The sequence below is a fragment of the Acinonyx jubatus genome, chromosome C1 (genome assembly GCF_027475565.1).
Source record: "Acinonyx jubatus isolate Ajub_Pintada_27869175 chromosome C1, VMU_Ajub_asm_v1.0, whole genome shotgun sequence".
Lineage (NCBI taxonomy): Eukaryota > Metazoa > Chordata > Mammalia > Carnivora > Felidae > Acinonyx > Acinonyx jubatus.
The window spans coordinates 17,731,892-17,757,068 of record NC_069381.1 but is presented as its reverse complement, the minus strand read 5'-3'; the positions used below and the strand labels follow the sequence as shown (position 1 = coordinate 17,757,068).

General features: G+C 49.8%; 1 protein-coding gene across 2 annotated transcripts; it reads left to right on the top strand.

Moving 5' to 3' along the window:
- The first annotated feature begins 815 nt into the window (after positions 1-815).
- Positions 816-16,221, top strand: IFNLR1 (interferon lambda receptor 1). 2 transcript variants are annotated; one of them, XM_053208982.1, is made up of 7 exons: positions 816-1,018; positions 1,100-1,243; positions 8,558-8,742; positions 11,117-11,259; positions 13,310-13,469; positions 13,790-13,923; positions 14,901-16,221. In XM_053208982.1, exons 1-7 carry the CDS (start codon positions 996-998, stop codon positions 15,669-15,671), a joined length of 1,560 nt encoding a protein of 519 aa, XP_053064957.1. In that variant the 5' UTR covers positions 816-995; the 3' UTR covers positions 15,672-16,221. The 2 variants fall into 2 exon arrangements, with proteins under 2 accessions (XP_053064957.1, XP_053064959.1); XM_053208984.1 differs by having other exon boundaries at positions 1,120-1,243; positions 14,901-16,220.
- Positions 16,222-25,177: the final 8,956 nt, after the last annotated feature.

Sequence of the window (25,177 nt, the reverse complement as noted above, 5' to 3'; positions counted from 1 at the left end):
GACAAGAAACAAGGTTGGCTGGAGCCTAGTGAGCCGACTGGGGAGAGGTTGACAAGATGGCCGGTCATGTACCTCACTAAGGAGCGTGGACATTTTTCTAAGGGTGAGGGAAGGGCGTAGAACTGGGAAGAGGTGTCATCAGGTGTATATTTCAGAAGATGAGGGTTAGCAGTGAAGAAGAGGTGCCGAAGAGGGGAAGCAGAAGCCAGTTAAGGGTGGTAGGGGAAAGTGTCACTGGGACAGTGACATCTGGGCAGAGATGTGAAGGAAGCAAAGGAGCGAGCCTGCTAGGGATCCAGGGGGAGAACAGTCTAGGCGGAGGGAACAGCTTGTGGAAAGGCCTGGAGGAAGAGGGTGCCTGGCAGGCTCCAGAAACAGCAGAGAGGCCAGTGTGGCTGGAGAGCAGCGAGCACGGGGAGAGCGGTGGCTGGGATTAGGTAAATCTTGTGGAGGATTATAAAGACTTTGGGTTTAACCTTGAATGAAGTGAAAGCCAGTTGAGGGTTTAAAGCAGAAACGCCACATGATCTGACTTTCATCTTAACCCTTGCTGCTTGCTCTGTGGACAATGGGCAAGATTAGAAGCAGGGAGACCCGTTGGGCGGCCTTTGGACTAGTCCAAATGATCACAGTAGTCATTCAGTCAACAAATATTTATTGTGCACCTACTCTGAGCCCGGGACCGTTGCAGACAGCCTCTGGGGACATGGCTACGAACAGAGCTGAGCCCCTGCTCCTGAGACCCTGTTCCCTCCTGGAGTCCAGGAAATCCAGTAGGTGGCTCCTGTCCTGCTTCTGGGGTTTCAGAGGGTGTGCTTCTGAAACCCTCATGTGCCAGAAGGGGCAGGAGCTTCCTGTCCATAGGACAGAGCGGCCACTGAGGCCTACGGAGGGGAAGGGCCTGCAATACAGCCGGTCCGTGGCCAGGCCGTGATTGGAATCCTGACCCTGGGCTCCCAGCCGACACCATGCCCCCTGTGCTCTAGCCACCCCGGATGACTCCTGGTTCTCAAACTCTGTGAGCGCCTGACTGCCCAGCCCGCCACTGGTCAGCTCCAAATGGCCCACGTCAAGAGCAGCCAGGAGCTCCAGGCTTCAGGACCTCTTTCTCTCCCACAGGGAGGCCCCATCTGGCTCCTCCTCAGAACGTGACGCTGCTCTCCCGGAACTTCAGTGTGTACCTGACATGGCTCCCAGGGCCTGGCTACTCCCAGAACGTGACCTATTTTGTGGCCTACCAAAGGTAGAGGGGAGCCTCCAGTCTGGCGTTCGGGGAGACTGAGGAGGTGGGCCGAGGCTGGAGGGGCTTGTGTGGGCCCGCTGCGGGGTGTGGCCGTCTTCCCGGTTCCCTGTGTCCCGGGGGAGATAGCATGGGCAGCTACCTGGAGAGGATGAGATAAAGGTCTGGCGGCGAGAATGATGTCGACTAGGGCACAGGGCACAGGTGATGGGCCCGCAGGGGGTGGGGACGATCTCTGAGAAGAGTCAGAACACGGCTTGAGGAGAGCTACGAGGGCCCAGTGGTAGAATTCTCCAGGGCCTGGGGGAGGTGCTTGGAGTTGTGCCAGCTGACAAGGGAGGGCACACGTATCTCCTGCAGAGCCTGTGTTAGGCGTCGCTCCACAACCTTCCCCCTACGGCGACTTGAGGTCCTGCCCAACAGGCAGCCCAGGCAGCCAAGGCAGCCACTGCCAACCCAGAGGAATCTGAAAGTGGAAGCAAATTTGCCATCTTTGCACCCAGATGGGAGTCACTTGAGGTTCTTTCCTCAAGAACCTTGCGGTCACTTGAGGAGGGCAAGGTGATACAAGCAGAGAGGCAGGAGGACTCCTCTAGGATTGGCGAGGAGGAGGAAGCAGGAAGGGGGAGGTGAGCGCTGTGGACGCGGGACCCGCCTGTGCCAGGCTGAGCGCTAAGGTCTCGCGTGAGGAGTTCACTTTTTGCTCCCTGGATCCCCAGGCATGCCTGCATTTCCCGCATCTTAGAGGCGAGGAGCCTGAGCTCAGAGAGGTGCTGTGACTTACCCCAGGAAACCAAGGATGGAGCCAGAAGGAACAGCCAAGTCCCTCCGACCCCAAAGCTCGTGCGCTTCCTGTTCTGTCATGGTCCCTCCTTCTGTAGCGTCCAGACACGAGCGATGGGGGCCTGCCTTGCAAAAGGGCACACGGGCCAGCAAGCTTTCAAAAAAAAAGAACTGTAAGGCGGGGGCGCGTGGGGGGCTCAGTCACTTAAGCATTCGACTCTTGGTTTCGGCTCAGGTCATGAGTTCGGCTCAGGTCTGTGAGTTCGAGCCCTGCGTTGGGCCCTGAGCTGGCAGTGCAGAGCCTGCTTGGGATCCTCTCTCCCTCTCTCTCTGCCTCTCCCCTGCTCGTGTGCGCTCTCTCTCAAAATAAGTAAGTAAACTTAAAAAAAAAAAAAAAAAAAAAAGAACTGTACAGAAATATATCAGGAGGCCGAAAACACCTAACATGTACTGTGTCGGCACATTAAGTGTCTTTACTGACACACAGCCCTGTGAGGAGGGAGCAGCCGAGGCCTTCTGCAAGAGGATATTTTGCTCAAAGCCCCATAGCTGGGAATAGTGGAGCCAGAATAAACTGATTAGGGTTGAAAGTCCATCCTCTGGACTTTATGATGTTTTCCTTCCCCTTGACGCTTTTAAACACCTGTGAGGATTCTAAAATGATGATATTCTAATTGTATCATTTTTTTTTTCATGGATTAGTTGGAATTATTTTACAAAGACATGCTTCCTCTCCTGTAGTATGTGATATTCAGTGGTGCTCTTCAGATGGGCGAGATGGGACATATCCTTCATTTTTTTTTTTTTCCTCAAGTTTTCAAGATCACGAATTGAATTCCTTTTCATCTCCCAAAGGTGATCAATTTTTTTTTTTAATCGTTATGAACTCGAGTGCTTAAACATATCTGATGGTTTCAATCCATTGCAACCTGTCTACTCATGAAAACTTGAATTGTCCCATCTCTGGCCAGCAAAACATCTTTTCAGGTTGGCTCCAGAGTCCTTTTAATTTGACTCTGGTAGTTTTGATTATTGCTGTTATAACAAGATGTTCCAGGATCATTTGCACAATTCCTGACCTAAAACCAGAATCAGCCATTTGTCCACTTAGTAGAAAATGGTTTTTTTTTTTAAATTTTTTTTTAACGTTTTATTTATTTTTGAGACAGAGAGAGACAGAGCATGAACAGGGGAGGGTGAGAGAGAGAGAGGGAGACACAGAATCTGAAACAGGCTCCAGGCTCTGAGCTGTCAGCACAGAGCCCGATGCGGGGCTCGAACTCACAGACTGCGAGAGCATGACCTGAGCCGAAGTCGGATGCTTAACCGACTGAGCCACCCAGGCACCCCTAGAAAATGGTTTTAAAGGACATGATGTGTATGTTAGCTGTGCTGATCACTACTTAGCTATTGCTTTAGATTTTTTTGGTTGAGTGTGAAATGTGTAGATAGATAACTATAATTCCACCTCTGTTCCTGGCTTCTGCTGAGATGGGTGATTAAATCAGCAAGCCCCATCCATGATCTCCTTATGAAATGAGTTTTCAACCACACCCATGGTGTTCCTTCTAGAACATTCTTTGTAATTTTTTGCCATATGCATAGGCTGAGAATTTTCTACTTCTGGTTTCTTTTTGCTTAACAGTCCCTTCTATGTGCCTGTCTTCCTCTCTCCGTTTACCATAAGCAGTAAGGAGAAATCCGGCCACATCTTCAACACTTTGCTTAGAAATCTCCTCAGCTGGGGCGCCTGGATGTCTCAGTCAGTTGAGCATCTGTCTCTTGATTTCTGCTCAGGTCATGATCCCAGGGTTGTGAGATTGAATCTGCATTGGGCTCTGCACTGAGTGTGGATCCTACTTAAGATTCTCTCTCTCTCTCTCTCTCTCTCTCTCTCTCTCTCTCCCTCCCCCCCTTCTCTCCCTCTCTCTCTTTCTCTCTCCCTCCCTCTGCCCCTTCCCCACTTATTCTCTCTCTAAAAAAAAAAAGAAAGAAAGAAATCTCCTCAGCTAAATATCTAAGTTCATCACTTTCAACTTCTATTTCCCACAAAACACCAAAACACAATTCAGCCAAGTCTCTGCCACTTTATAACAACGATCGCCTTTCCCCCAGTTTCCAGTAAGACGTTCCTCCTTTGCATCTGAGCTCTCCCCAGAACCACCTTTGGCTCCATAGTCCTACCAATGGTCTCTTCAAGGCACTCTAGGCATTTTCTAGCACGCACCTGAAAATCTTTCCCACCTCTACCCAAACCCAGGGGCAAAGCCACTTTCACATTTCTAGCTATTTCTTACATTAGCACCTGATTTCTGGTACCAAAATCTGTATTAGTCTGCTAGGACTACCATGACAAAATACTATAGCCTGAGTGGTTTAAACAACAGAAATTTATTTTCTCTCAGTTTTGGAGGCTGGAAGTCCAAGATCGAGGTATCAGCAGGTTTGCTTTCTCCTGAAGCGTCTCTCCTTGGCCGTGGAAAACGGTCGCCTCCTCTCTGTTCTCACATGACCTTTTCTCCGTGTGAGAGTATGCCTGGTAGCCTTTTCTCTTCTTTAAAGACTATAAGTCCAGGGTGCCTGAGTGGCTCAGTCAGTTAAACATCTGACTTCCGCTCAGGTCATGATCTCGCGATTTGTGAGTTCGAGCCCCGCGTCGGGTTGTGTGCTGACCGCTCAGAGCCTGGAGCCTGTTTTGGATTCTGTGTCTCCCTCTCTCTCTGCTCCTCCCCACTCATGCTCTGTCTTTCTCTCAAAAATAAATAAACATTAAAAAAAAATTTTTTTAACTATTAAGTCCGGTTGGTTTAGGGTCCCACCCTTATGACCACATTCAATCTTAATTATCTTTTTATTTAAAAAATTTTAATGTTTCTTATTTTTGAGAGAGAGTGAACGAGTGGAGGAGGGGTAGAGACAGAGGGAGACACAGAATCTGAAGCAGGCTCCAGGCTCTGAGCTGGCAGCACAGAGCCCGATGCGGGGCTCAAACTCACAAACTGTGAGATCATGACCTGAGCCAAAGTCAGACGCTCAACTGACTGAGCCACCCAGGCGTCCCTTAATCACCTTTTTAAAGTCCCCATCTCCAAAAGCCTATACAGTCATCGGGGGTTAGGGCTTTGGCATTTGAATTGGGGGGGAATGCAATTTAGTCCATAATATCTAATAAACTGGATTTCATCAAATTTAAAACTTTTAGTCTTTAAAAAAAAAAAAGCTTAAGGAAAATGAAAAAAATCCAGCCACTGAGAAAAAGATGTTTACAATATATACACTGGAAAAAGACTAGTATCCAAAATAGATAAAGAACTCCTGCATCTCAATAAGAAGACAAATCACCTGAAAAAAACTGGAATAATCATTTCACAAAAAAGTGCACGAGTGGCCAATAAGGAGTGGCCAATAAACACATGAAAAGATGTTCGACAACCTTAGTCATTAGGGAAAGGCAAATTAAAGCTACAATGAAACGCAACCACACACCAACTAGAATGGCTAAAATTAAAAGGACTGACAATACTAAGTGTTGACAAGCTTGTGGAGGAACTAGAACTCTCCTGCATTGTTGGTGGGAATGTACAGTCACTTTGGAAATCAGCTTGACAGTTTCTTGTCAAGTTTCCCCTTCAGTTACCAAATCTCCCAGATTCTACTCCTAAAGCTTTATTTAAAAGAAATGAAAACATGTCCATACAAAGACTTGTACATGAACATTCATAGCACTGTAATTCATAATAGCTCTGTTACGGACTGAATTGTATACCCTCATATTCATAGCCTGAAGCTCTAACCCCCCACGTGATTGTATGTGGAGATAGGGCCTTTCAAGAAGAAATTAAGATCAAATGCGGTCATAAGGGTGGGGCCCTAAGCCAATAGGACTATGTATTAATATTTCGGTTAATAATTTGCTGATGGTTTGGGGCACCTGGGTGGCTCAGTCGGCTGAGCGTCTGACTTCAGCTCAGGTCATGATCTCATGGTTCATGAGTTCGAGCCCCGCATCAGGCTCTCTGCTGACAGCTGGGAGCCTGGAGCCTGCTTCAGATTCTGTGTCTCCCCCACCCCCCCCTCCCTTGCTCATGCTCTGTCTCTCTCTGTCTCAAAAATAAATAAAAATTTTTAAAAAATAATAATTTGCTGTTGGTTCACGTGTGGCTCAACCAATTTTTTCAGTCCTATTTATGTTCATTAAGCCAACTTTGATAATCACGTTGTTCTTTTTTTTTGTGCTTTACGTATTTAATAATTGTTTTTACTTGTCCAATCTTCAATTACTGAGTGAGGCATATTAAACATTTCTTATTATAATTGTGGTTTTTCTGTTTCTTCCTGTAGTTTTGTCTGGTTTTGCTGTCTAGAGGGTGTATCTATTTAGCAGGCACATATAAGGGAGAATTTTTTTTTAATATATAATTTATTGTTAAATTGGTGTCCATCCAACACCCAGTGCTCATCCCCACAGGTGCCCTCCTCGATGCCCATCCCCCACTTCCTCGCCCCCCATCAACCCTCAGTTTGTTCTCCGTATTTAAGAGTCTCTTATGGTTTGCCTCCTTCCTTCTCTGTTTGTAACTTTTTTTTCCCCTTCCCCTCCCCCCTGGTCTTCTGTTAAGTTTCTCAGGATCCACATGTGAGTGAAAACATATGGTATCGATCTTTCTCTGACTGACTTATTTCACTTAGCATAATACTCAGGGAGAATTTTTTTTTAATGTTTATTTATTTAGTTTGAGAGAGACAAAGTGTGAGTGGGGGAGGGGCAGGGAGAGAACCTTAAGCAGCCTCCATGCTCAGCGTGGAGCCAGACACGGGGCTCAGTCCCACGACCCATGAGATCATGACCTGAGCCGAGATCAAGAGTCAGACGTTCAACCGACTGAGCCACCCAGGCGCCCCAGGGAGAGTGTTTTTCATATCATCCCGGTAAACGGAATAATTTTTCATTATGTGGTGATTCTTTTTCCCTTTAGTATTTCTTTGGACTTTGAAGTTTATATTTTGTCTCATGTTAATATAGGGGCGCCTGGGTGATTCAGTTGGTGGAGTGTCTGACTCTTGATTTCGGCTCAGGTCATGATCTCACGGTTCATGGGTTCGAGCCCCGCGTCGGGCTCTGCAGCTCGGAGCCTGGGGCCTGTTTTGGGTTCTGTGTCTCCCTCTCTCTCTCTCTGCCCCTCCCCCACTCGTGCTCTGTCTCTCTCTCTCTCTCTCTCTCTCTCTCTCAAAAAATAAATACACATAAAAAAATTGAACATAACTAGACCAGGTTTCATTTTATTGTTAACGTTTATATACTGTAGCTCCACCAAGAAACAAAACAGGAGTTCTTTCCAAAAATCCGTCCTCTCTGCTGCCCCCATCTAGCCTCCTCCACTCACGGGTCGTTCAGTTCCCAAACCCAGGAGTCGCTCTGGTTTCTCCCTGCCTCATGTTCCACATCCAGTCCACGAGCAAGTCCTGTTGGCCTTACCTCCAAAATATAACCCCAGTCCAGCCCATTCCTGCCACCTCACCTCTGTTTTCTCTTAGACCGCTGCTGCGGCCTCCCAGCTGGTTGATAAACCAGAGGTTGATCTCTCAAAAACAGAAATTAGGTCACCTCAGCCCCCCCTGTTCAGAACTTTCCAGTGGCTTCCTAGCACACTTGAAATAAAATCCAAGCTCCTTGGCAAGATGGAAAGGCCCTGCCTGCTCTTCCCACCCACCCCTGTGCCCACACCTCTCCCCGTCTCACCCACTGGCCTTGAGCCCCGCTGGCCTCCTTGCTTTTTTCTGGACACTTCCTTCCCCCAGGCCTTCACCCGGCTGCTTTGCCATTGCGGCCTCAATATTACCTTCCTGGCCTTTCCTGAGCCACCTGTGGAAAGGAGTTCCCCCCGACCCCTCCCCCCTACCACCTGCCATGCCATTCCCCCTTGTCACTGCACCTACCTGCTCCCGGATTTACCTCAGTGATGTGATGATTGTCTCTCACCCCTTCCCCGTCACGTTCCCGAGGGCAGGACCTGCCCGGCATTGCCAGTTCCCCAGGAATAATGCCCGGGGTGCTGGTCCCTTCTTTGGACCCCCGTGTTCTCAGAACACGCGCATCACAGGCCTGCGGGTCCCCGCTGACAGCCATGCAGCATCCAGCACGATGCCTGGCACACAGCAGGTGGCCCACAAGGCCTGAGCGGAGAAGAACGTGGGCAGTGGATGCTGGTACCAGTGATGGCAGGCACCATGCAGCCCTGGGGAGGCAGGAGGAGGAGGAGGAGGAGGAGGAGGAGGAGGAGGAGGAGGAGGGAGGCTGGCCTGCCGGGGGCCCCGGAGCTAGTGAGGGACGCAGCCGGGATCCCACCGCGTGCTTCTCTCTAGAGCCTGAGCTCCTAACCGGACTGTTCTCATTCTGTCCCAGCCCGTGGCTGGCTGATAGGGCAGACGGGTGGACGATCAGGCGGATGAAGGGACAAGGGAGCCGGTGTTCTCCAAGCTCCCTGGCCCCAGAGGCTGAGTCTGCAGCCCACGCTCTCCCGTCTCCTCCCTCAGCGCTCCGACCCCCAGACGGTGGCGAAAAGTGAAACAGTGTGCGGGAACCAAAGAGCTGGCCTGTTCTCTGATGTGCCTGGAGAAACAAGACCTGTACAACAAGTTCAAGGGGCGTGTGTGGGCAGTTTCTGCCGGCTCCAGGTCCCCCCCGGTGGAGTCCAAGTACCTGGATTACCTTTTTGACGGTAGGTCTGTGGCTAAGGGACCAGGTGGGAGGCTCCCTGTCCAGGCCCTGCTGTCCCAGCCACTGTCTCCACTTCTGCAAAGCAGAGGCAGCCCCACGTAGCCTGGCATCGTGGCAGGGTGTCAGGGGAGTTCTGCCGGCATATGCTTGGTGCTATTTTTATGTTCAAGTTCTCTTTAAGAAACAATTTTTTTTAGGGGCGCCTGGGTGACGCAGTCGGTTAAGCGTCCGACTTCAGCCAGGTCACGATCTCGTGGTCCGTGAGTTCGAGCCCCGCGTCAGGCTCTGGGCTGATGGCTCGGAGCCTGGAGCCTGTTTCCGATTTTGTGTCTCCCTCTCTCTCTGCCCCTCCCCCGTTCATGCTCTGTCTCTCTCTGTCCCAAAAAATAAAATAAACGTTGAAAAAAAAAAAGAAACAATTTTTTTTAAATGCCAGTTGCAAAAGTAACTCCTGTACAGTGTAGAAATTGGGGGTGGGGGGGCAAAGAAAATAGAAATAGAGAGGAAATCATCCCCCATGTGTACCACATTCAGAAATCACCAGTGTTGGGGTGCCTGGGTGGCTCAACGAGTAAAGTGTCCGACCTCTGCTCAGGCCATGATCTCACAGTTCACGGGTTCGAGCCCCTCAATGGGCTCTGTGCTGACAGCTCAGAGCCTGGAGCCTGTTTCGGATCCTGTGTCTCCCTGTCTCTCTGCCCCTCCCCCGTTCGTGGTCTGTCTCTCAAAAATAAATAAATACATGTCATAAAAACAAACAAACAGTGAGAAGAGCACTTTTCTCTTCCCAGTATATTTTATTTCTAATCCTAACGACAGACCTGTGGGGTTCATTTTCATTGCCCCATTTAAAAAAAAATAATAAGTAAGATTCACAGAAGTTAAGGAAATTGCCAGGACACACAGTTAATAAGGGATGGAGGTGGAATGTGAATGTGGGTCTTTCTAGTCTTGAACACGGTATTTGAACCAGACCAAGAGTGAGGCGGGGTGGTAAGAAGGAGAAGATAAATACTCAGACAATATCCTCACGGAGCTGAGATCTGTAACTTGCTGCCCAGCCTTCTCAAAATACTTGCGAGCAAATTAAGGCTCCGATGGAGAGGAGGAAGGGCTTGAATGAAGGGTGGCAGGGAGGGAGAGTACGAAGGAAGAAGAACTGACTTGGGTACAAGCTGGCTGGGTGGATGGATGAAAAGGGTAGAAGGACGGATGGGTAAGAAGAAAGGACGCATGGAGGGGGCGCAGAGGACACGGTGGAGGAGGGGAAGGAAGAAGGCTACATGGCTCACCAGGAAGGAAGTATGTGTGGATGGGAAAGATGGAGAACAGGAAGGAAAGGCAGGTGGACGGGTCACGGGCTAGATGGAAGCAAATAGAAGGTTGACTGGCTGCCTGGGAAGGGACGGAAGGACAGGAGGAAAGGGGAACAAGGGAGGGGGGACAGACAAGAAGGAAAGATGTATGGAAAGTGAAGAAGAATGGATGGATGGGGAGGCTGAATGGCAGGAGAGCAGGTGGTGGGCTAGACTGAAGGCAGGAAGACAGTATAAAGGAAGAGGAAGGAAGGAAGGAAGGGTGGGAAGGCGAGCGGGCAGACAGGCTGGAAGAGCGAAGGATGAACAGGTGGATGGACGGACGGACAGGATGGACAGGAATAAGAGATTAGAAGGAAAGAGGCGTCGAGGAGGTTACTTTTGTAAGTAGTATTAATGTTGGCTTTGCCTCCGCCTCCCTAAAGCTCTCCTGATTCTCCCGTAGCACACTCCATGCCGGAATGACCTTTCCTGCCTCTTCCTGCCCTTGGCTGTGGCCCTGGTCATTTTCTCGCTTGAGTTTCGGTAGTTTGCATACTTCATTTCCCCTGAATTTCCTCCAGCTCCTGGAGGTCAAGATCCCCGTTCCCTCCAGCTCCCTGCCCAGGGCTTAATATGTAATCGGAGTCCACTGGACTCGGACCCACAGAACCGAGATAATGCGTGTGTGTTGTTTGCAGCTGCTCTGTGGTGATATGGCACCAAGTGGGCAAGATTCTGACAGCCCAGCGATACGGGAAGGGCGCCCAGGTGCAAGGGACAGCATGAGGAAAGGCAGGTTAGCTGTGAGCTTGGCCTGTTCATTTGACCTCTCCGAGCCTCAGTTTGCCTCTTCTGTAAGATGGGAATAGTGGTAGCTCCCTTCCAAGGTCACTGCAAGACTTCAACCAAATGGCTTGAAGGCTCTTGATGCAAACACTAGAGCCATTTTTCCCCTTCTAGGAGCGGTCTCTGGGCTGGGGGCGGGGCTTGGGGGAGCGGGGGGTTGGAGGGTGGGGGAGCAGACCTGCCTGGGGACAGGGGGATAGATGCTGACAGGTCCGGTTCTATTTCTGCCAGTGGAGCCAGCCCCACCCGTCCTGGTAGTCACCCGGAAGGAGGAGATCCTGAGCATCAATGCCACATATCAGCTGCCACACTGCATGCCCCCACCGGATCTGAAGTACGAGGTGGATTTCTGGAAGGAGGGAACAAAGAATAAGGTAGGAAGCCTCTTTCCTGTCCTCTGGCTGGAAACCACCCCCCCCCCGGCCCCGGCCCCTACCGCCCCACCAAAACCCAGTGCCTCTCACCCTCCCTGCCTGCTTTCTGCACACCAACTCCAGGAAGCCTTCCCCGCATACCCCCACCCCTGGCAGTCACTCCCTGACTCTGTGCAGCACGATTGGCCTGCAGCCCACCCCTGCCCTTTTCCCCCTAAGAGGCCAAGTACAGGGTATCCTGCCCCTTCGCATTATAGGTGGTAACAGCACAGTTTTTCTACCCAATATACATATATATATTTCATTTTTAATTGTGAAATCCTTTTTTCCCAATGATATCTGATGGAAGCATGAGAGGCACTAGGAAGCCTGCTTGCCAAGCCCCTGGATTCATTACCAAAAAATCAGAAAGTACAGATACGCTCTAGGAAGAAAACTAAAAGTACCCAGAGACTACCACAAATACCCAGCTCCAGACTCGTTTCTCACATACGAACATGTGCCTGTCTGCACATGTTTATTGATGGCAGAGGTCGGCCAACTTTTCCCGTCAAGAGCCAGATAGCAAATGTTTTTGAATTTGAGAGTCATGTGGGCTTTCACAGCTAGTCAACTCCATGTCTACTGCACAGAAGGAGCCATAGACACTAGGTCTATAAATGGGCATAGCTGTGTTCTAGGAAAACGCCGTGTACAAAAATGGTGGCAAGCCACATTTGACCCGTGTAGTTTACTGTCCCCTGTTTTTGTTCTTTCTGTCTTGCTGAACCAGCATTCACACTCCTGACACTCTGCATATGACCCTCCCCCACTTGCGCGCGCGCGCGCGCTCTCTCTCTCTCTCTCAAAAATAAACAAAGATTAAAATTTTTTTTTTTCTTCAAGAACAACTCAAACATTCTAGACCACCCCCGTCCAATAGAGGTAGAATGTGAGTGGGTGCCCGGGTGACTCAGTTGTTAAGTGTCTGACTTTCGCTCAGGTCATGATCTCGCGGTTCATGAGTTCAAGTCCCACATCGGGTGAGCACAAGTCCCACTTCTCTCTCTCTCTCTCTCTCTCTCTCTCTCTCTGCCCCTTGCTCACTTCTGCCTTCTTTCTCTCTCAATAAATAAATAAATAAATAAATAAACAAACAAACAAATAAACAAATAAAATTTTAAACAATTTAAAAAATATAATGTGAACCACATGTGTCATTTTAAATGTTCCTCATTAAATGAAGAAAACCAAGTTCATTTCATTTTAATAACTTATCTCATCCCATAAAATGTTATCATTTCAACATGTAAATAATGTGAAAACTGTTGGCATGTTTTACATACTTTTTGCACCTAGTCTTTGAGGTTTTTTTAAGGTTTATTTTTGAGAGAGAGACAGAGAGAGACAGAGAGACAGAGAGACACAATGTGAGTAGAGGAGGGGCAGAGACAGAAGGAGACACAGCATCTGAAGCGGACTCCAGGCTCCGGGCTGTCAGCACAGAGCCCGACGTGGGGCTCAAACTCACGAGCCGTGAGATCATGACCTGAGCCGAAGTCAGATGCTAAACCGACTGAGCCACCCAGGCGCCCTGCACCCAGTCTTTGGAAGCCCGTGTGTATTTTATAGTTGGAGCGCATCTCAGTTTGGACGAGTCACACTTCAAGTGCTAGTCACCACATGTGACCCACACCAGACTGGGCAGGGAAGGCCTAGCGTTTTCCGGGTCTGTGATGGCTGAATCATGCTCCCTACCCCCAAATACACCGTGAGGCTCCGAGCGCAGGCAGCCTGCGGAATCTGCCCTTCAAAGAGGGACCCGCAGGCCCTGGGGGGTGGCACACAAGGGGCACCTTGAGTGGCAGGGCTGCTTCTGAGCTCAGACCATCTGTACCTCAGGACTCGGTGGAAAAGAAGCCAGATGATGCTGGGAGGTGCTCCCTTAATGCTTAAACTTGAACGCAGGGAAAGATGTGCACGGCAGTATCTTGCCAGCCCCACCCTGTCCCGGTTGTGCAGAGCCCATCCCCACAGCAGGTCTGCCCACCCCTGTTCTCTCTCTGAACAGACACGATTTCCAGCCACTCCCCGTGGCCAGCCAGTCCAGATCCCCCTGCAGCCAGACACCAGTGGACCCTACTGCCTCAGTGCCAGAACCATCTACACCTTTGGTGATCCTAAGTACAGTGGGTTCTCTAAGCCTACCTGCTTCTTCCTGGGGGCCCCAGGTGAGTGCAAAGTGGTACAGAAGTGAGGTTTCCCACCCCACCCCCCCACCCCGGGACAGACTATCTTTATCATAAGGTGGTCAAGAGCATGGGTCTAGAGATAGAGTCACCTCAATTAAAATCGCAGCTTCACCATACCCGCTGTGTGTCTTTGGGTAGCTTACATAACCTCTCTGAATCTTGGCTTCCATAATCTGTAGGGTCGGTATATTCTTATGAGGATCACGTGGGATAATGTATGCAAGGCCCGCTGCACAGGTGCACTTGATAGATGACAGCCATGGTCATTGTTTCTGTGGTTCTTGTTCTTCCTTCCTTAGGAGCCAACTGGGTATTCCTGGGGTTGCTGCTGCTTCTGCTTCCACTGCTGTTGGTCATTGCCATAGGCCATGTGATCTGGAGGAGGTTCACAGACAACCCCTGGTTTCAGCAGGCAAAGATGCCATGGGCCCTGGTATGGCAAATCTGGGCATGTGCAACAGAGGGGGAGGTTTGTTTAAGAGTAAGGAAATGGGGCTGGACTTAGACCATAGGTCAGACGGACAGACCAGACTATCAAGATAGTCCACACCGCGAACATCTCCTGTCTTTGTGTTTAAATTTCCACCATTAGTAATTCATTCCTTTGGCGCCAAATTCAAATGGCAAATATTCAATTTGAATTGAATTTCGCCAAAATTCAAATGGGAGGGAGCAGTGCCTTCAGTCTCCATAGTGAAATAACTTCATCAGGTTTGTCAGGTACTGAGAGCAGGGCCACCAGCCTTGGGACTCAGGAGAGATGCCCAGAAGGGGGAAGGGGAGAGGGTGGTATCAAAAGGGGAAATCTTAGAAGGGTCCCAACACTTAGTTCACGGTTTAACCAAGGGTGAGTCTTGCCTTGGCTGACCCTGGGATCCCCTCCCTTGCCTGCTGCCTCACTTCCTTAAGGCTGTGGGCCAGTTGGGGCAGGGGGGATGCCTGGAGAGGTCAGATGGGTCCAATTTGTTCAAATGAGGGTCTGCTGAGGGTGGCTGGGCCATAGGTGAGGTGTGGTGGGCACTTGGGTCAGGATGGCTTTGAGGATGGATTCTGAGTGTCTTGGCCACACAGGAGTGGTTTCAAAGTCCCTGGCGCTGGGACCCGCAGGGAAATCCCAACTGAATGACAACGTCTGTGTTAGACATTTCTGCACCCCGCCCCGCCCCTCACCCGATGGTGCCCTGAGCCCCCAGCTCAGTTACCCCAGGGGTAACTTGCCTGATGATACCCTCTTATGGGCGGCTCTCCCCAGCCCTACTGAAATTTCCTACTCCCTTGCTAGTGTTTCCTGGGATCACTTCCCAAAAGAACTATTTACATTTGAATCTTTGTCTCGGGGTCTGTTTCCGGGGGGACCCAGGCTTCAGGAAAGCCTAAATTTTCCCTTCTTTTCTCCCCTCCCCAAATCAGGACTTTACTGGACACAGACGCCCCGTGGCAACCTTTCAGCCCTGTGGCCCTGAGTCCCCAGATGCCTTGATCTTCTGTCCCCAAAAGGAACTGACCAGAAGGGTCAGGCCGAGCCCTAGTGTCAGGACCCCAGCCACCGTCCAGGCAGGATCAGAGGAGGACAGTGCTGAGGAGGAGAAGGACGATGAGGAGGACACAGATGACGGTGTCAGCTTCCAGCCCTACATTGAACCACCGCCCTTCCTGGGGCAGAACCACCGGACCCTGGGGCACTCGGAGGTGGGGGGCACCTGGACTCCTCCCAGCCAGGCCGAAGGCTCCTCGGCTGTGGATGCTTCAGACAGAAGCGGGGCCAGCACCGGGGGCTCCTCTCCCCGGGATGAGCCTGAGTCTTGTTGTTTAGCCAAGAAGGGACCGGGCCAAGGGCCAGGTGGGGATGGGTGTCAGGAGCCTCTCCTCCTCCACGAATTCTCCCAGGACCTGAGTTTCCTGGAAGATCCCCTGAAAGACAACCTTTCCTCCTGGACCAGCTGCTTTTCATCACCAGGGCTGAATCTGGTCCCTGGGGAGCCCCCAGTTTCTCTTCACACACTGACCTTTTGCTGGGACAGCAGCCCTGAGGAGGAAGAGGAGGAGGAGGGGGAAGAAGAAGGAGGAGGAGGGGAGAGGGAATCAGAAATCGAGGGTGACGTTACTGGCGACTGGAGGGCTGAGAGCCTCCAGAAGGCTGAAGTCAGAGGCGGGACACTAGGGCATTACATGGCCAGGTAAGCTTTCTTCAGCATCCCTCCAAGTCTAAGCTTTCCAAGGACCCAAGACGCCACCTGGACTTGAGAGCCTGGGCGCATCCTGCCTGAGTCCATAGAGGGCTCTTACGGCACTTTAGAAACCCCAGCCGCAGCAGCCACCCCATCCTTTGACTCGCCGGCTTCTGGCCGAGCTCTAAGAAGGGTGAGGACAAGAATGGGCCGAGGTCAGAGGCTGACTGGCTGTCACATCACCCCACTGCCTTTGGGGTGACGGGGCAGTTAGAGAAAGCATCTCTGGACAATGTCAAAGGTCAGGTCACAGTAGACAACCAAGGGCTGATACCACAAGGGACCATCTGGATCTGGGGGGAGGGAGGTTTGGAGCACATCTTTATGAGTGTCATACCTTTCTCCGGCACCTGCTGAGCTCCCGCCTCCCCTGAGTCTCAGCCTCCTGGTTCATGCGTCCTCTAGCGTGGGCCTCAAAACCCAGTAAGCAGGGGATAGTCTCTGACTTACAGAATTAACACAGCTTTTTTTTTTTTTTTTTTTTTTTTTTTTTTTGAGAGAGAGAGAGAGAGCATGAGCAGTGGAGGGGCAAAGAGAGAGGGAGAGAGAGAATCCCAAGCAGGTTCTGTGCGGTCAGCACAGAGTCTGACCCGGGGCTCACACTCACGAGCTGTGAGATCATGACCTGAGCTCAAATCAAGAGTCGGACGCTTAACCAACGAAGCCAACCGGGCGCCCCTCCGCAGCTTTTATTATCAGACAGACCTGGCTTCAAATCCCAGCCGTGCCATTTACCAGTCACGTGACTTTGACTAGCAGCATTCACTTTTCTCTGGTCTCCCCTTCGTCTACCTCCTGCCCTCCACCTTCACTTCCTCTCTCCTCCTGGTCAGGAAACCTCACTCTCAGAAGTCCGAGCCCAGCCAACAAGGACCCGGATCGCTCTCCCCTTTCCCAGAAAAGAAAGAACCAAGGGATCCACCCTCCAAGGGGTCTGATTTGTTGGGGGTGGGGTAACGACCCGTCAGAGAACTGGACTCCTGGGTCTGTGATCCCTGTTTTAGACCGCACTTTAGACCTCTGGTTATAAAGAAGTCCCATTTTCCCTTCCAATTATGAGACTCGGTGTCTCCTGGAAGCAGGTATGTTAGAAGGTGGCAGAGAGACGGTAAAGTATCCCCCAAACCGAGATGGCGCTTTGAGGCCAGGAAACGCAGCAGGCGACTCCGTGCAGTTTTCACAGAGTTTTGTTCAGGGTAATTTACTGATGGGGTGTGGCGGGGGGAGGGGGCGTTGTTGGGGGGAGGATAAGCCACGCAGCTGCATCGGGATTCTCTGCAAAATCCAGACCTCAGCTTGCAGGTTTGAAGGGGCCAGGGGACACTCAGAAGGGCGTTGTAGTGAGATCAGAGGGTTCGCCTGCACCTCAAAGGGCTTGCGTGCCCCTGGTTGACAGCTAGCCTTTAACTAGATCCTGTGCATCAGGAAAGAGAAAGACTATGTTCTCTCTAACGGATTCGTGGGAGGCTAAAACAAGCCGCCCCCCATCCCGGCCTTGGTGGGCATTTCTAAGATATATCTATTAATCTCCGAGGGCCCGGGACACATAGTCCTGAGGAAGGTCGTGGAGCAGACATGAACAAGATGGAGAGCCAAAGATGGAGTCAGTGTTGTCAGCCCTCCTACAAGGTGACTAGCCTTCCCCGGGGGGTAGCGACGGGTGTTCTCAAACAACTGCCTTGTTAACCTATACCCACCAGGGTACGGGCGAGCATAGCTGAGCGTTCGCCTATAGGGACCAAGCTTTTTGTCATTTTGTGGCTGAGCATCCCGACAATCGTGGCTCCGAGACCTGGGCCCTGCCGTGTAGCCAGAACTTACGTTTGGACGTCTGTGAAAAAAGCATCTTTGTAGCCATTCCACCCACACAAGCTTGTTGTTCTGAAGGCAACAAGAAGGCACGACATTAAATGAAGGATCCGGAAAAGGGAATCTGGTCTAGGGGTTCTCCAACCACGCTTCCAAACAGTCTTGGGTTTCATGGGCGGAGGCTGCCAGGGACTACTGGACCCCCACGACAGCCAGAGCAGTCTCCCAGTGTCCCGCTCCACCCCATGGCCTTCCGTGAGAGGCTGTGCTCGGTGGGGAGGGGGTTCCCCTGCTAAAGAAAAAGTTAGCACACTGCTTGTTTGATTGAATACCTGTCTTTTGTTTCAAACAAAGAAATGTGCTCTTACTATAGATGAGCTCTTTGGTCTCTGGCCAGCTAGGCCAACCCCTGTGCCCTTGGCCACGTCAGTCTCAGCAAGGATTTCCGAGGGGCACTGAACTGGCAAGAGGCCTTCACCACTGCTGGGGCTCCCACATACGTGCACATGCACGCACCCACACGTATGCATTTCTGCAGGAGTTAGGGCTTGTCCACATCCCTGAGCACAGAGGAGGGAAAACACACTGAAAGCCACAGAGCTAGGGAAGGCTGTGGCTCAGGGCCAAGTCTTCAGGAAAATGCCCAGACGGTTGCTAACTGACGTTCTTTCTGAGACCCAGCTGCTTCATGGAGGTAACTTCAAAAAACCAAAAGCCATCATCAGTATTGCCTTGGGCTTCTGAGAAGGAACCATTCGATCCCTTTCCTTTAACCTTGCTGTTGTGTGTGTGCGCGCGTGTGTTTTTAAGCCTTGTTATTTTTTCAAGCATTGTTTTCCGAGTTTCATTTCTGAGATAGGCCGAGCTTTTTTAGTAATTCTCAATGCCAGCTCTTTTAGAGTCATTAAGTCATCAACAAAAAGCCGTAGGAAGCGTTAGGAGAGAGCATGATGTTCAGTATAATAATTTGTTGGGCATGCTCAGCACTCAACTGTTTACAGAGCCCTCATGAACAGGGCGGCCGGGCAGTGCATAGAGTGAGCCCCGGGGCCGCGGCCTCGGTTGAAGGTTATGGGGGAGACGCCTTATGCTAAAGCCACATTGTAATTCTTTATTTTTTTAAGCGAATAAAAATTTGTTAAATAATTGTTTAAAATTGTATTTGGAAGAGAGAGAGAGAGAGAGTGCAAGCAGGGGAGAGGGGCAGAGGGAGAGGGAGAATCTTAAGCAGGCTCCCTGCTTAACAGAGAGTCTGACGCAGGGCTCCATGCCAAGACCCTGGGATCGTGACCGGAGCCAAAATCAAGGATTGCATGCTTAACTGAGCCGCCCAGGTGCCCCAACATTTTTAGCGCACTGAGATTATGTATTGGACCTAGGTGTTTGTATCTATTTCTGATGTTCTAGGTTTATATCACATTTAAATAATCCCCTAATGGTCTTTGGTATCTACTGTTTTTAGAGAAAATGGCTGGATTGAATGGAGATGTACTGCTATTATTTCTCAAAGGGTCCTCACCACTCATCCCACAAGGATCTTGGGTTGGGGTCCCCAGCAGCTGCCCCAGACACTGGAATTTGGGAATAAGAGGCAGTTCTGGGATTCCAGAAAGCACCAAGAGGGGAGTGGGAAGCCAGGCAGGGAAGGAAAGCAGCCTGTTCAGGTACATAACCAGATAGGTCACTGTTCTGGGCAGTTGGGACTCAGTCCCCCTGGAGGGCTTTGGGAGTTCAGTATGGAACTCTGCAGATTTGTTCTGCAGGAGCAGGACCTGGGAATGTATTCACCATGCCCATCAACCCTATACAGAGGGCCACTCTCTCCCACAAGTCATAGACATGTGCAGTTGGAAGCCATCAAGCTGAGTGCATGAGAAAGGTGAATGCCGTGGGGCAGGGGCGGGACACTCACACCGCTAGCTACAGTCAGGCCCAAGCTGTGTCCACCACCCTGACATCACACCCTATTGCAACAGTGGTCCGTGGAAGGATACAGAACATCCTCTGTGGCTGGCCTTGCAAACCCGAACTCATTCCAGTAGATCTCTGCCGAGGAGAAGCTCCCAGCTTCCAGTGACTGTCCCAAGGCCACTTGGTAACTGGCGAGCACGGTACCTGCAGATTGTCACCATTTACCAGTGCCAGGGCAGGTGCTAGACCCACGCTGAGCTGATCCAACAAGTCCCTTTCCGGGGAATTCAGAAGTCTGGGCTGCCTGGGTGTAGAACATGTAAATTCCAACCTGCGATGGCCCTGTTTCCCTCTCCAAGGAGCAGGAAAGCACCGTGTGCAGAAGAAACAAGAATGAGGCATCCAGGTGAGCTGCCGAGATGAGAAGTTATAAACCCTGGCTCCCGTCCATCCCCGGGGCCCAGCTATGGGCAACTCAGACCCTGAGGGAATGTGTATCACTGCAGCCATCCCCATGCCCACACACCCAGGGGTCCAGGTTTTTGTAAAGGTTTTTAAAGGACTTCCCTTGGTCTTTGGTTCCTCTTTCTGCAACAGAGGAGACACGTGAGAGCCCCTCCTCAGAAACGGTCTACAGACCTACCTGCACACCTCAGGTTCAGAGCTGCGATTGGAACTGGGGTCTGTCTGCCCAAAGCCCACATTCTGTTCACTTCCTGGCTGCCACGGCGTGTGTGAAACTGGTCCCCCAGTTCTAGCTTGAGACACAGATCTTATTTTTTTTTTTAATTTTTTTCAGTCAGCTTTATTACATTATAATCTACATTAGTAAAATTCACTTGTTAAAGTGTACAATACTACGAGTTTTTTTTTCCAATATATGAAATTTATTGTCAAATTGGTTTCCATACAACACCCAGTGCTCATCCCAAAAGGTGCCCTCCTCAATACCCATCACCCACCCTCCCCTCCCTCCCACCCCCCATCAACCCTCAGTTTGTTCTCAGTTTTTAAGAGTCTCTTATGCTTTGGCTCTCTCCCACTCTAACCTCTTTTTTTTTTTTCCTTCCCCTCCCCCATGGGTTTCTGTTAAGTTTCTCAGGATCCACATGAGAGTGAACACATATGGTATCTGTCTTTCTCTGTATGGCTTATTTCACTTAGCATCACACTTTCCAGTTCCATCCACGTTGCTACAAAGGGCCATGTTTCATTCTTTCTCATTGCCACGTAGTACTCCATTGTGTATATAAACCACAATTTCTTTATCCATTCATCAGTTGATGGACATTTAGGCTCTTTCCATAATTTGGCTATTGTTGAGAGTGCTGCTATAAACATTGGGGTACAAGTGCCCCTATGCATCAGCACTCCTGTATCCCTTGGGTAAATTCCTAGCAGTGCTATTGCTGGGTCATAGGGTAGGTCTGTTTTTAATTTTCTGAGGAACCTCCACACTGTTTTCCAGAGTGGCTGCACCAGTTTGCATTCCCACCAACAGTGCAAGAGGGTTCCCGTTTCTCCACATCCTCGCCAGCATCTATAGTCTCCTGATTTGTTCATTTTGGCCACTCTGACTGGCGTGAGCTGATATCTGAGTGTGGTTTTGATTTGTATTTCCCTGACGAGGAGCGACGTTGAGCATCTTTTCATGTGCCTGTTGGCCATCCGGATGTCTTCTTTAGAGAAGTGTCTATGCATGTTTTCTGCCCATTTCTTCACTGGGTTGTTTGTTTTTCGGGTGTGGAGTTTGGTGAGCTCTTTATAGATTTTGGATACTAGCCCTTTGTCCGATATGTCATTTGCAAATATCTTTTCCCATTCCGTTGGTTGCCTTTTAGTTTTGTTGGTTGTTTCCTTTGCTGTGCAGAAGCTTTTTATCTTCATAAGGTCCCAGTAATTCATTTTTGCTTTTAATTCCCTTGCCTTTGGGGATGTGTCGAGTAAGAGATTGCTACGGCTGAGGTCAGAGAGGTCTTTTACACAGATCTTGTTTTTATGCAGAAGCATGGTCTTCTAAGCAGGTAATGAGCTTTTAGAATTCCTCACCCCGAGAGACAGCTGAAATTATAAGGAGAGTCAATAAACACTGGGCTGAATGTGTGCGTGTGTCACTGGCAGTAGCCATGAATGGAATTCTTGGGTTTCCAACCCCTTAATGACATAGAAACGGGGGCCATTCAAATTCCAAGAGCTCTTAGAGGCCTTCTGGGCCAAGCCTCCTCACTGACAGAGAAACTGAGGCCCAGAGAGGGGACAAGGCCCACTAAGGTCACCTAGAGTCAGGCGCAAGGTTGGGACCAGACCCAGGCTCCCGACCTGGGACACTAAGTCAATGTCCCCAGTCGACACAGCTGAGACTTGGAGCCACGGACTGCAAAGTGAGTCTGATTCTCAGGCTTTTCTCTAAGAAGAGGCTTGGGGGTAGGTCACCAGGGCTTTGCACCTACCTCGTTCTTCCCCGCCATGAAGGATCAGGGACCCCCTTCAGGCTCTCTGACTGCTGAGTCATCAACCAAGGGAACAGCACTCCCCCCTCCCCCAGCCCTCTGCCCTCTGATGCTCTTGCTTCTGCAGAACTGGTTCCGGCATCCCTGGGTGTTGAAAGAAGGGAAGGGAAGGGAAGAAGGGAAGAAGCACGGAAGCAGGCACTTCACATTCCTGAGTATTTGTCATTTTAAGATGTGCTTTTTTTTTTTTTCATTGAGAAAATATTACCGGCTATTTCCTCTCGGCTGATCCACTGAGAGATCAAGGGGAGCAAATTACACCTTTTGTCCCCACGGTTGGCAACAGCAGGAAACTAATCCTACAGTGTGATATACATGAGGACGGGTGAGATTCAGGAGGCCAGGGGAACACAACTGGGGCTCCTAACCCAACCTGGTGAGAGGCTCACACAGGGAAGGCTTCCTGGAGGAAGAGAATTTGAGAAGAGGTCTGAAGAATGAGCCAGAATTAGGAAAAAAGGCGGGTGGGAAGTGTATTCCAGGCAGCAGCACAGCTTGGATAAAGGCTCAGAGGCAAGACGATGCAAGGTGCATTGGAGAAATTTATTAGAAAGCAAACGAATGCGTTTTTCTGGCAAGCTGAACCAGAGAGAACCAGCAGGGTGAATCTGCTGCTATAAAGGTCAATTTAGGGGCGCCTGGGTGGCTCAGTTGGTTAAGTGTCCGACGTCGGCTCAGGTCAGGGTCTCATGGTTCGTGGGTTCAAGGCCCGCATCGGGTTCTGTGCTGACAACTCAGTGCCTGGAGTCTGCTTTAGATTCTGTGTCTCCCTCTTTCTCTGCCCCTCCCTGGCACTCTCTCTCTCTCTCTCTCTCTCTCTCTCTCTCAAAAATAAATAAACATTAATTTTTTTTTTTTATTTTAAGTTTATTTATTTTTGGGACAGAGAGAGACAGAGCATGAATGGGGGAGGGTCAGAGAGAGAAGGAGACACAGAATCTGAAACAGGCTCCAGGCTCCGAGCTGTCAGCACAGAGCCCGACGCGGGGCTGGAACTCACGGACCGCGAGATCATGACCTGAGCCGAAGTCGGCCGCTCAACCAACTGAGCCACCCAGGCGCCCCATTAATTTTTTTTTTTTTTAAAGGCCAATTTAATGTTGGATAGTTGCTCTATACTCAGCCACGTGGAAGATCTCTTTGCATTCAGAAGGTTTTCTCCCTCACTGGGAAGACAAGAGCCATTGAATTTTAAAGACCAAAGAATGGAATTATTATGAAATATCTACCAGTGGTCACAGCCATTCACTGAATACCGCCAGCAACCAAGAGCAGCCCATCCTAAAATCAGCCACACCACCGTACTGAAAGCTATTTCCTTAAATCAAAAGAATTTGTCTCCTTAATATGTGTTCCCACTTCCCCTCCCCACCCCCGTTTTCCTGTTACATAAAAGGAGACTCTTATTCACGCAACAGGTTAGGGTTAGGGTTACAGTTAGGGTTTTTCAAAGATGGTGCTAATGTCTCACCTTGCCCTGACCTGAGTTGTCCTTTCCAGTCTTTTTTTTTTTTTTTAATGTTTATTCTTTTTTGAGAGAGAGAGCATGAGCAGGGGAGGGGCAGGGAGAGAGGGAGACACAGAATCCAAAGCAGGCTCCAGGCTCTGAGCTGTCAGCACAGAGCCCGACATGGGACTCAAGCCCATGAACCATGAGATTGTGACCAAAGTCTGACATTTGACCAACTGAGCCACCCAGGTGCCCCTTGTCCTTTCCAGTCTTAAACAGGAGCACACCTGAAGAATAACACTGGACAATGCCAATGTGCAGAATCAGAGCCCTAAAGGGACCTTTAAAGTGAGCCTGTGGTTGGGGTGCCTGGGTGGCTCAGTCGGTTAAGCATCTGACTCGTGACTTCGGTTCTGGTCATAATATCACAGTTTATGGGTTCGAGCCCCATGTCACGCTCTGCGCTTGGGATTCTCTCTCTCTCTCTCTCTCTCTCTCTCTCTCTGCTCCTCCCTCTCTCTCTCTTCAAATAAATAAATAATTTTTTTTTTTTTAAAGTGAACCTGCTGGGGGCTAAACTTGTCAAGAGCATCTTGCAGGAAAGGAAACCATCCCAGCTGGCTTTGAAGAAGAGGGAGTCTGGCCAAGAGAGAGGAAAGGGAATTGCAGAAGGTGGGTACAGCCTAGCTCAACGCATTTCTTTAATGTCTTTTTGTTTTGCTCAGTAGCCTTTCTTTTCCTTAATATAAAAAAAAAAAATATCTTGCCTATAAGCACTTTAGGAAGTGCAGATAAGCAAAGGAAAGAGAATAAGAATCACCTCTAATTCTACTCCCACCCAGAGATAATTCCATTAATATTTCCATATTACAATCATATCATTTAAGACTTTCTCCCCCTCTCTGTGTGTATTTGTTTTAACCAGGCTTGTGTCGTACATAGTATAGGCCATGCTCGCTCCCATTTGACAAAATATGGGGAATCTTCAGCCGCCAAACATTTTCTGCAGCACCATTCACATGTGAGGTTGTGCTCAACTTGCGTTTTTGGACATATCATTATTCGTTTAGAAAGCCCTCTACTGTGGGGCATATGGAGGCTCTTCCTCTTTCTTTCTTTCTTTCTTTCTTTCTTTTCTACTATTTCCTATTAGAAATGAAGTCTAGATAGTCCCACATTGCTGAGATTTGGCTCTTTTGGCAAATAAACTTTACCAAAGACTCAAAGCTGATAGAAAGGAAACAATTCTAACAATTGTTTTTAAGAAAAACTTAAATACAGATTGCTGGGTATCACAGCCTACGACTGTGATAGAAGCCATAGGCTTCTGGATGCTTCCACTGGCTGCCTTAGGAGCCAGCTCTCCTGCTCTGGGCCTCGGCCTGCGGCTGTGTGGCCGGGGAGAGCCAAACTCTTCCCAGGAGCACAGATCTCTGATCAGGTCCACCCTGAACAGCATCCAGGTCCCTCCAGCCTCCCTGAGGCCCAGCAACAAGGAGAAAATGGTTTCCTCTGTCTCCTCCTGCCAGAACAAAGCCAAGGAGTCACAGCTTTTCCTTTGCCACCAGGAACATTCTGGAACATATTTCCCGTTCCCTTCCTTGTCTGCTCCAGTGATTGCCCTCAGGATAAATTCCTGAGAAGGAAATTTCTGGGGCAAAAGTTACCCACATGTTGCAGGTTTTTGAGACACAGTGCCAAATTGCTGTCCGATGGGGCTACGTGTCATGGATTATTTTTGCCTTTTTTTTTTTTTTTTTTTTTTTTTTTTTTTTTTTT

Bases quoted from the DNA above. Each gene is read 5' to 3' on its own strand.
- IFNLR1 (XM_053208982.1), top strand. From the start codon at position 996: ATGACTCCTGGTTCTCAAACTCT. The intron at 13,470-13,789 runs GTGAGTGCAAAG...TTCCTTCCTTAG, and splicing joins CTTCTTCCTGGGGGCCCCAG to GAGCCAACTGGGTATTCCTG. The intron at 13,924-14,900 runs GTATGGCAAATC...TCCCCAAATCAG, and splicing joins CAAAGATGCCATGGGCCCTG to GACTTTACTGGACACAGACG.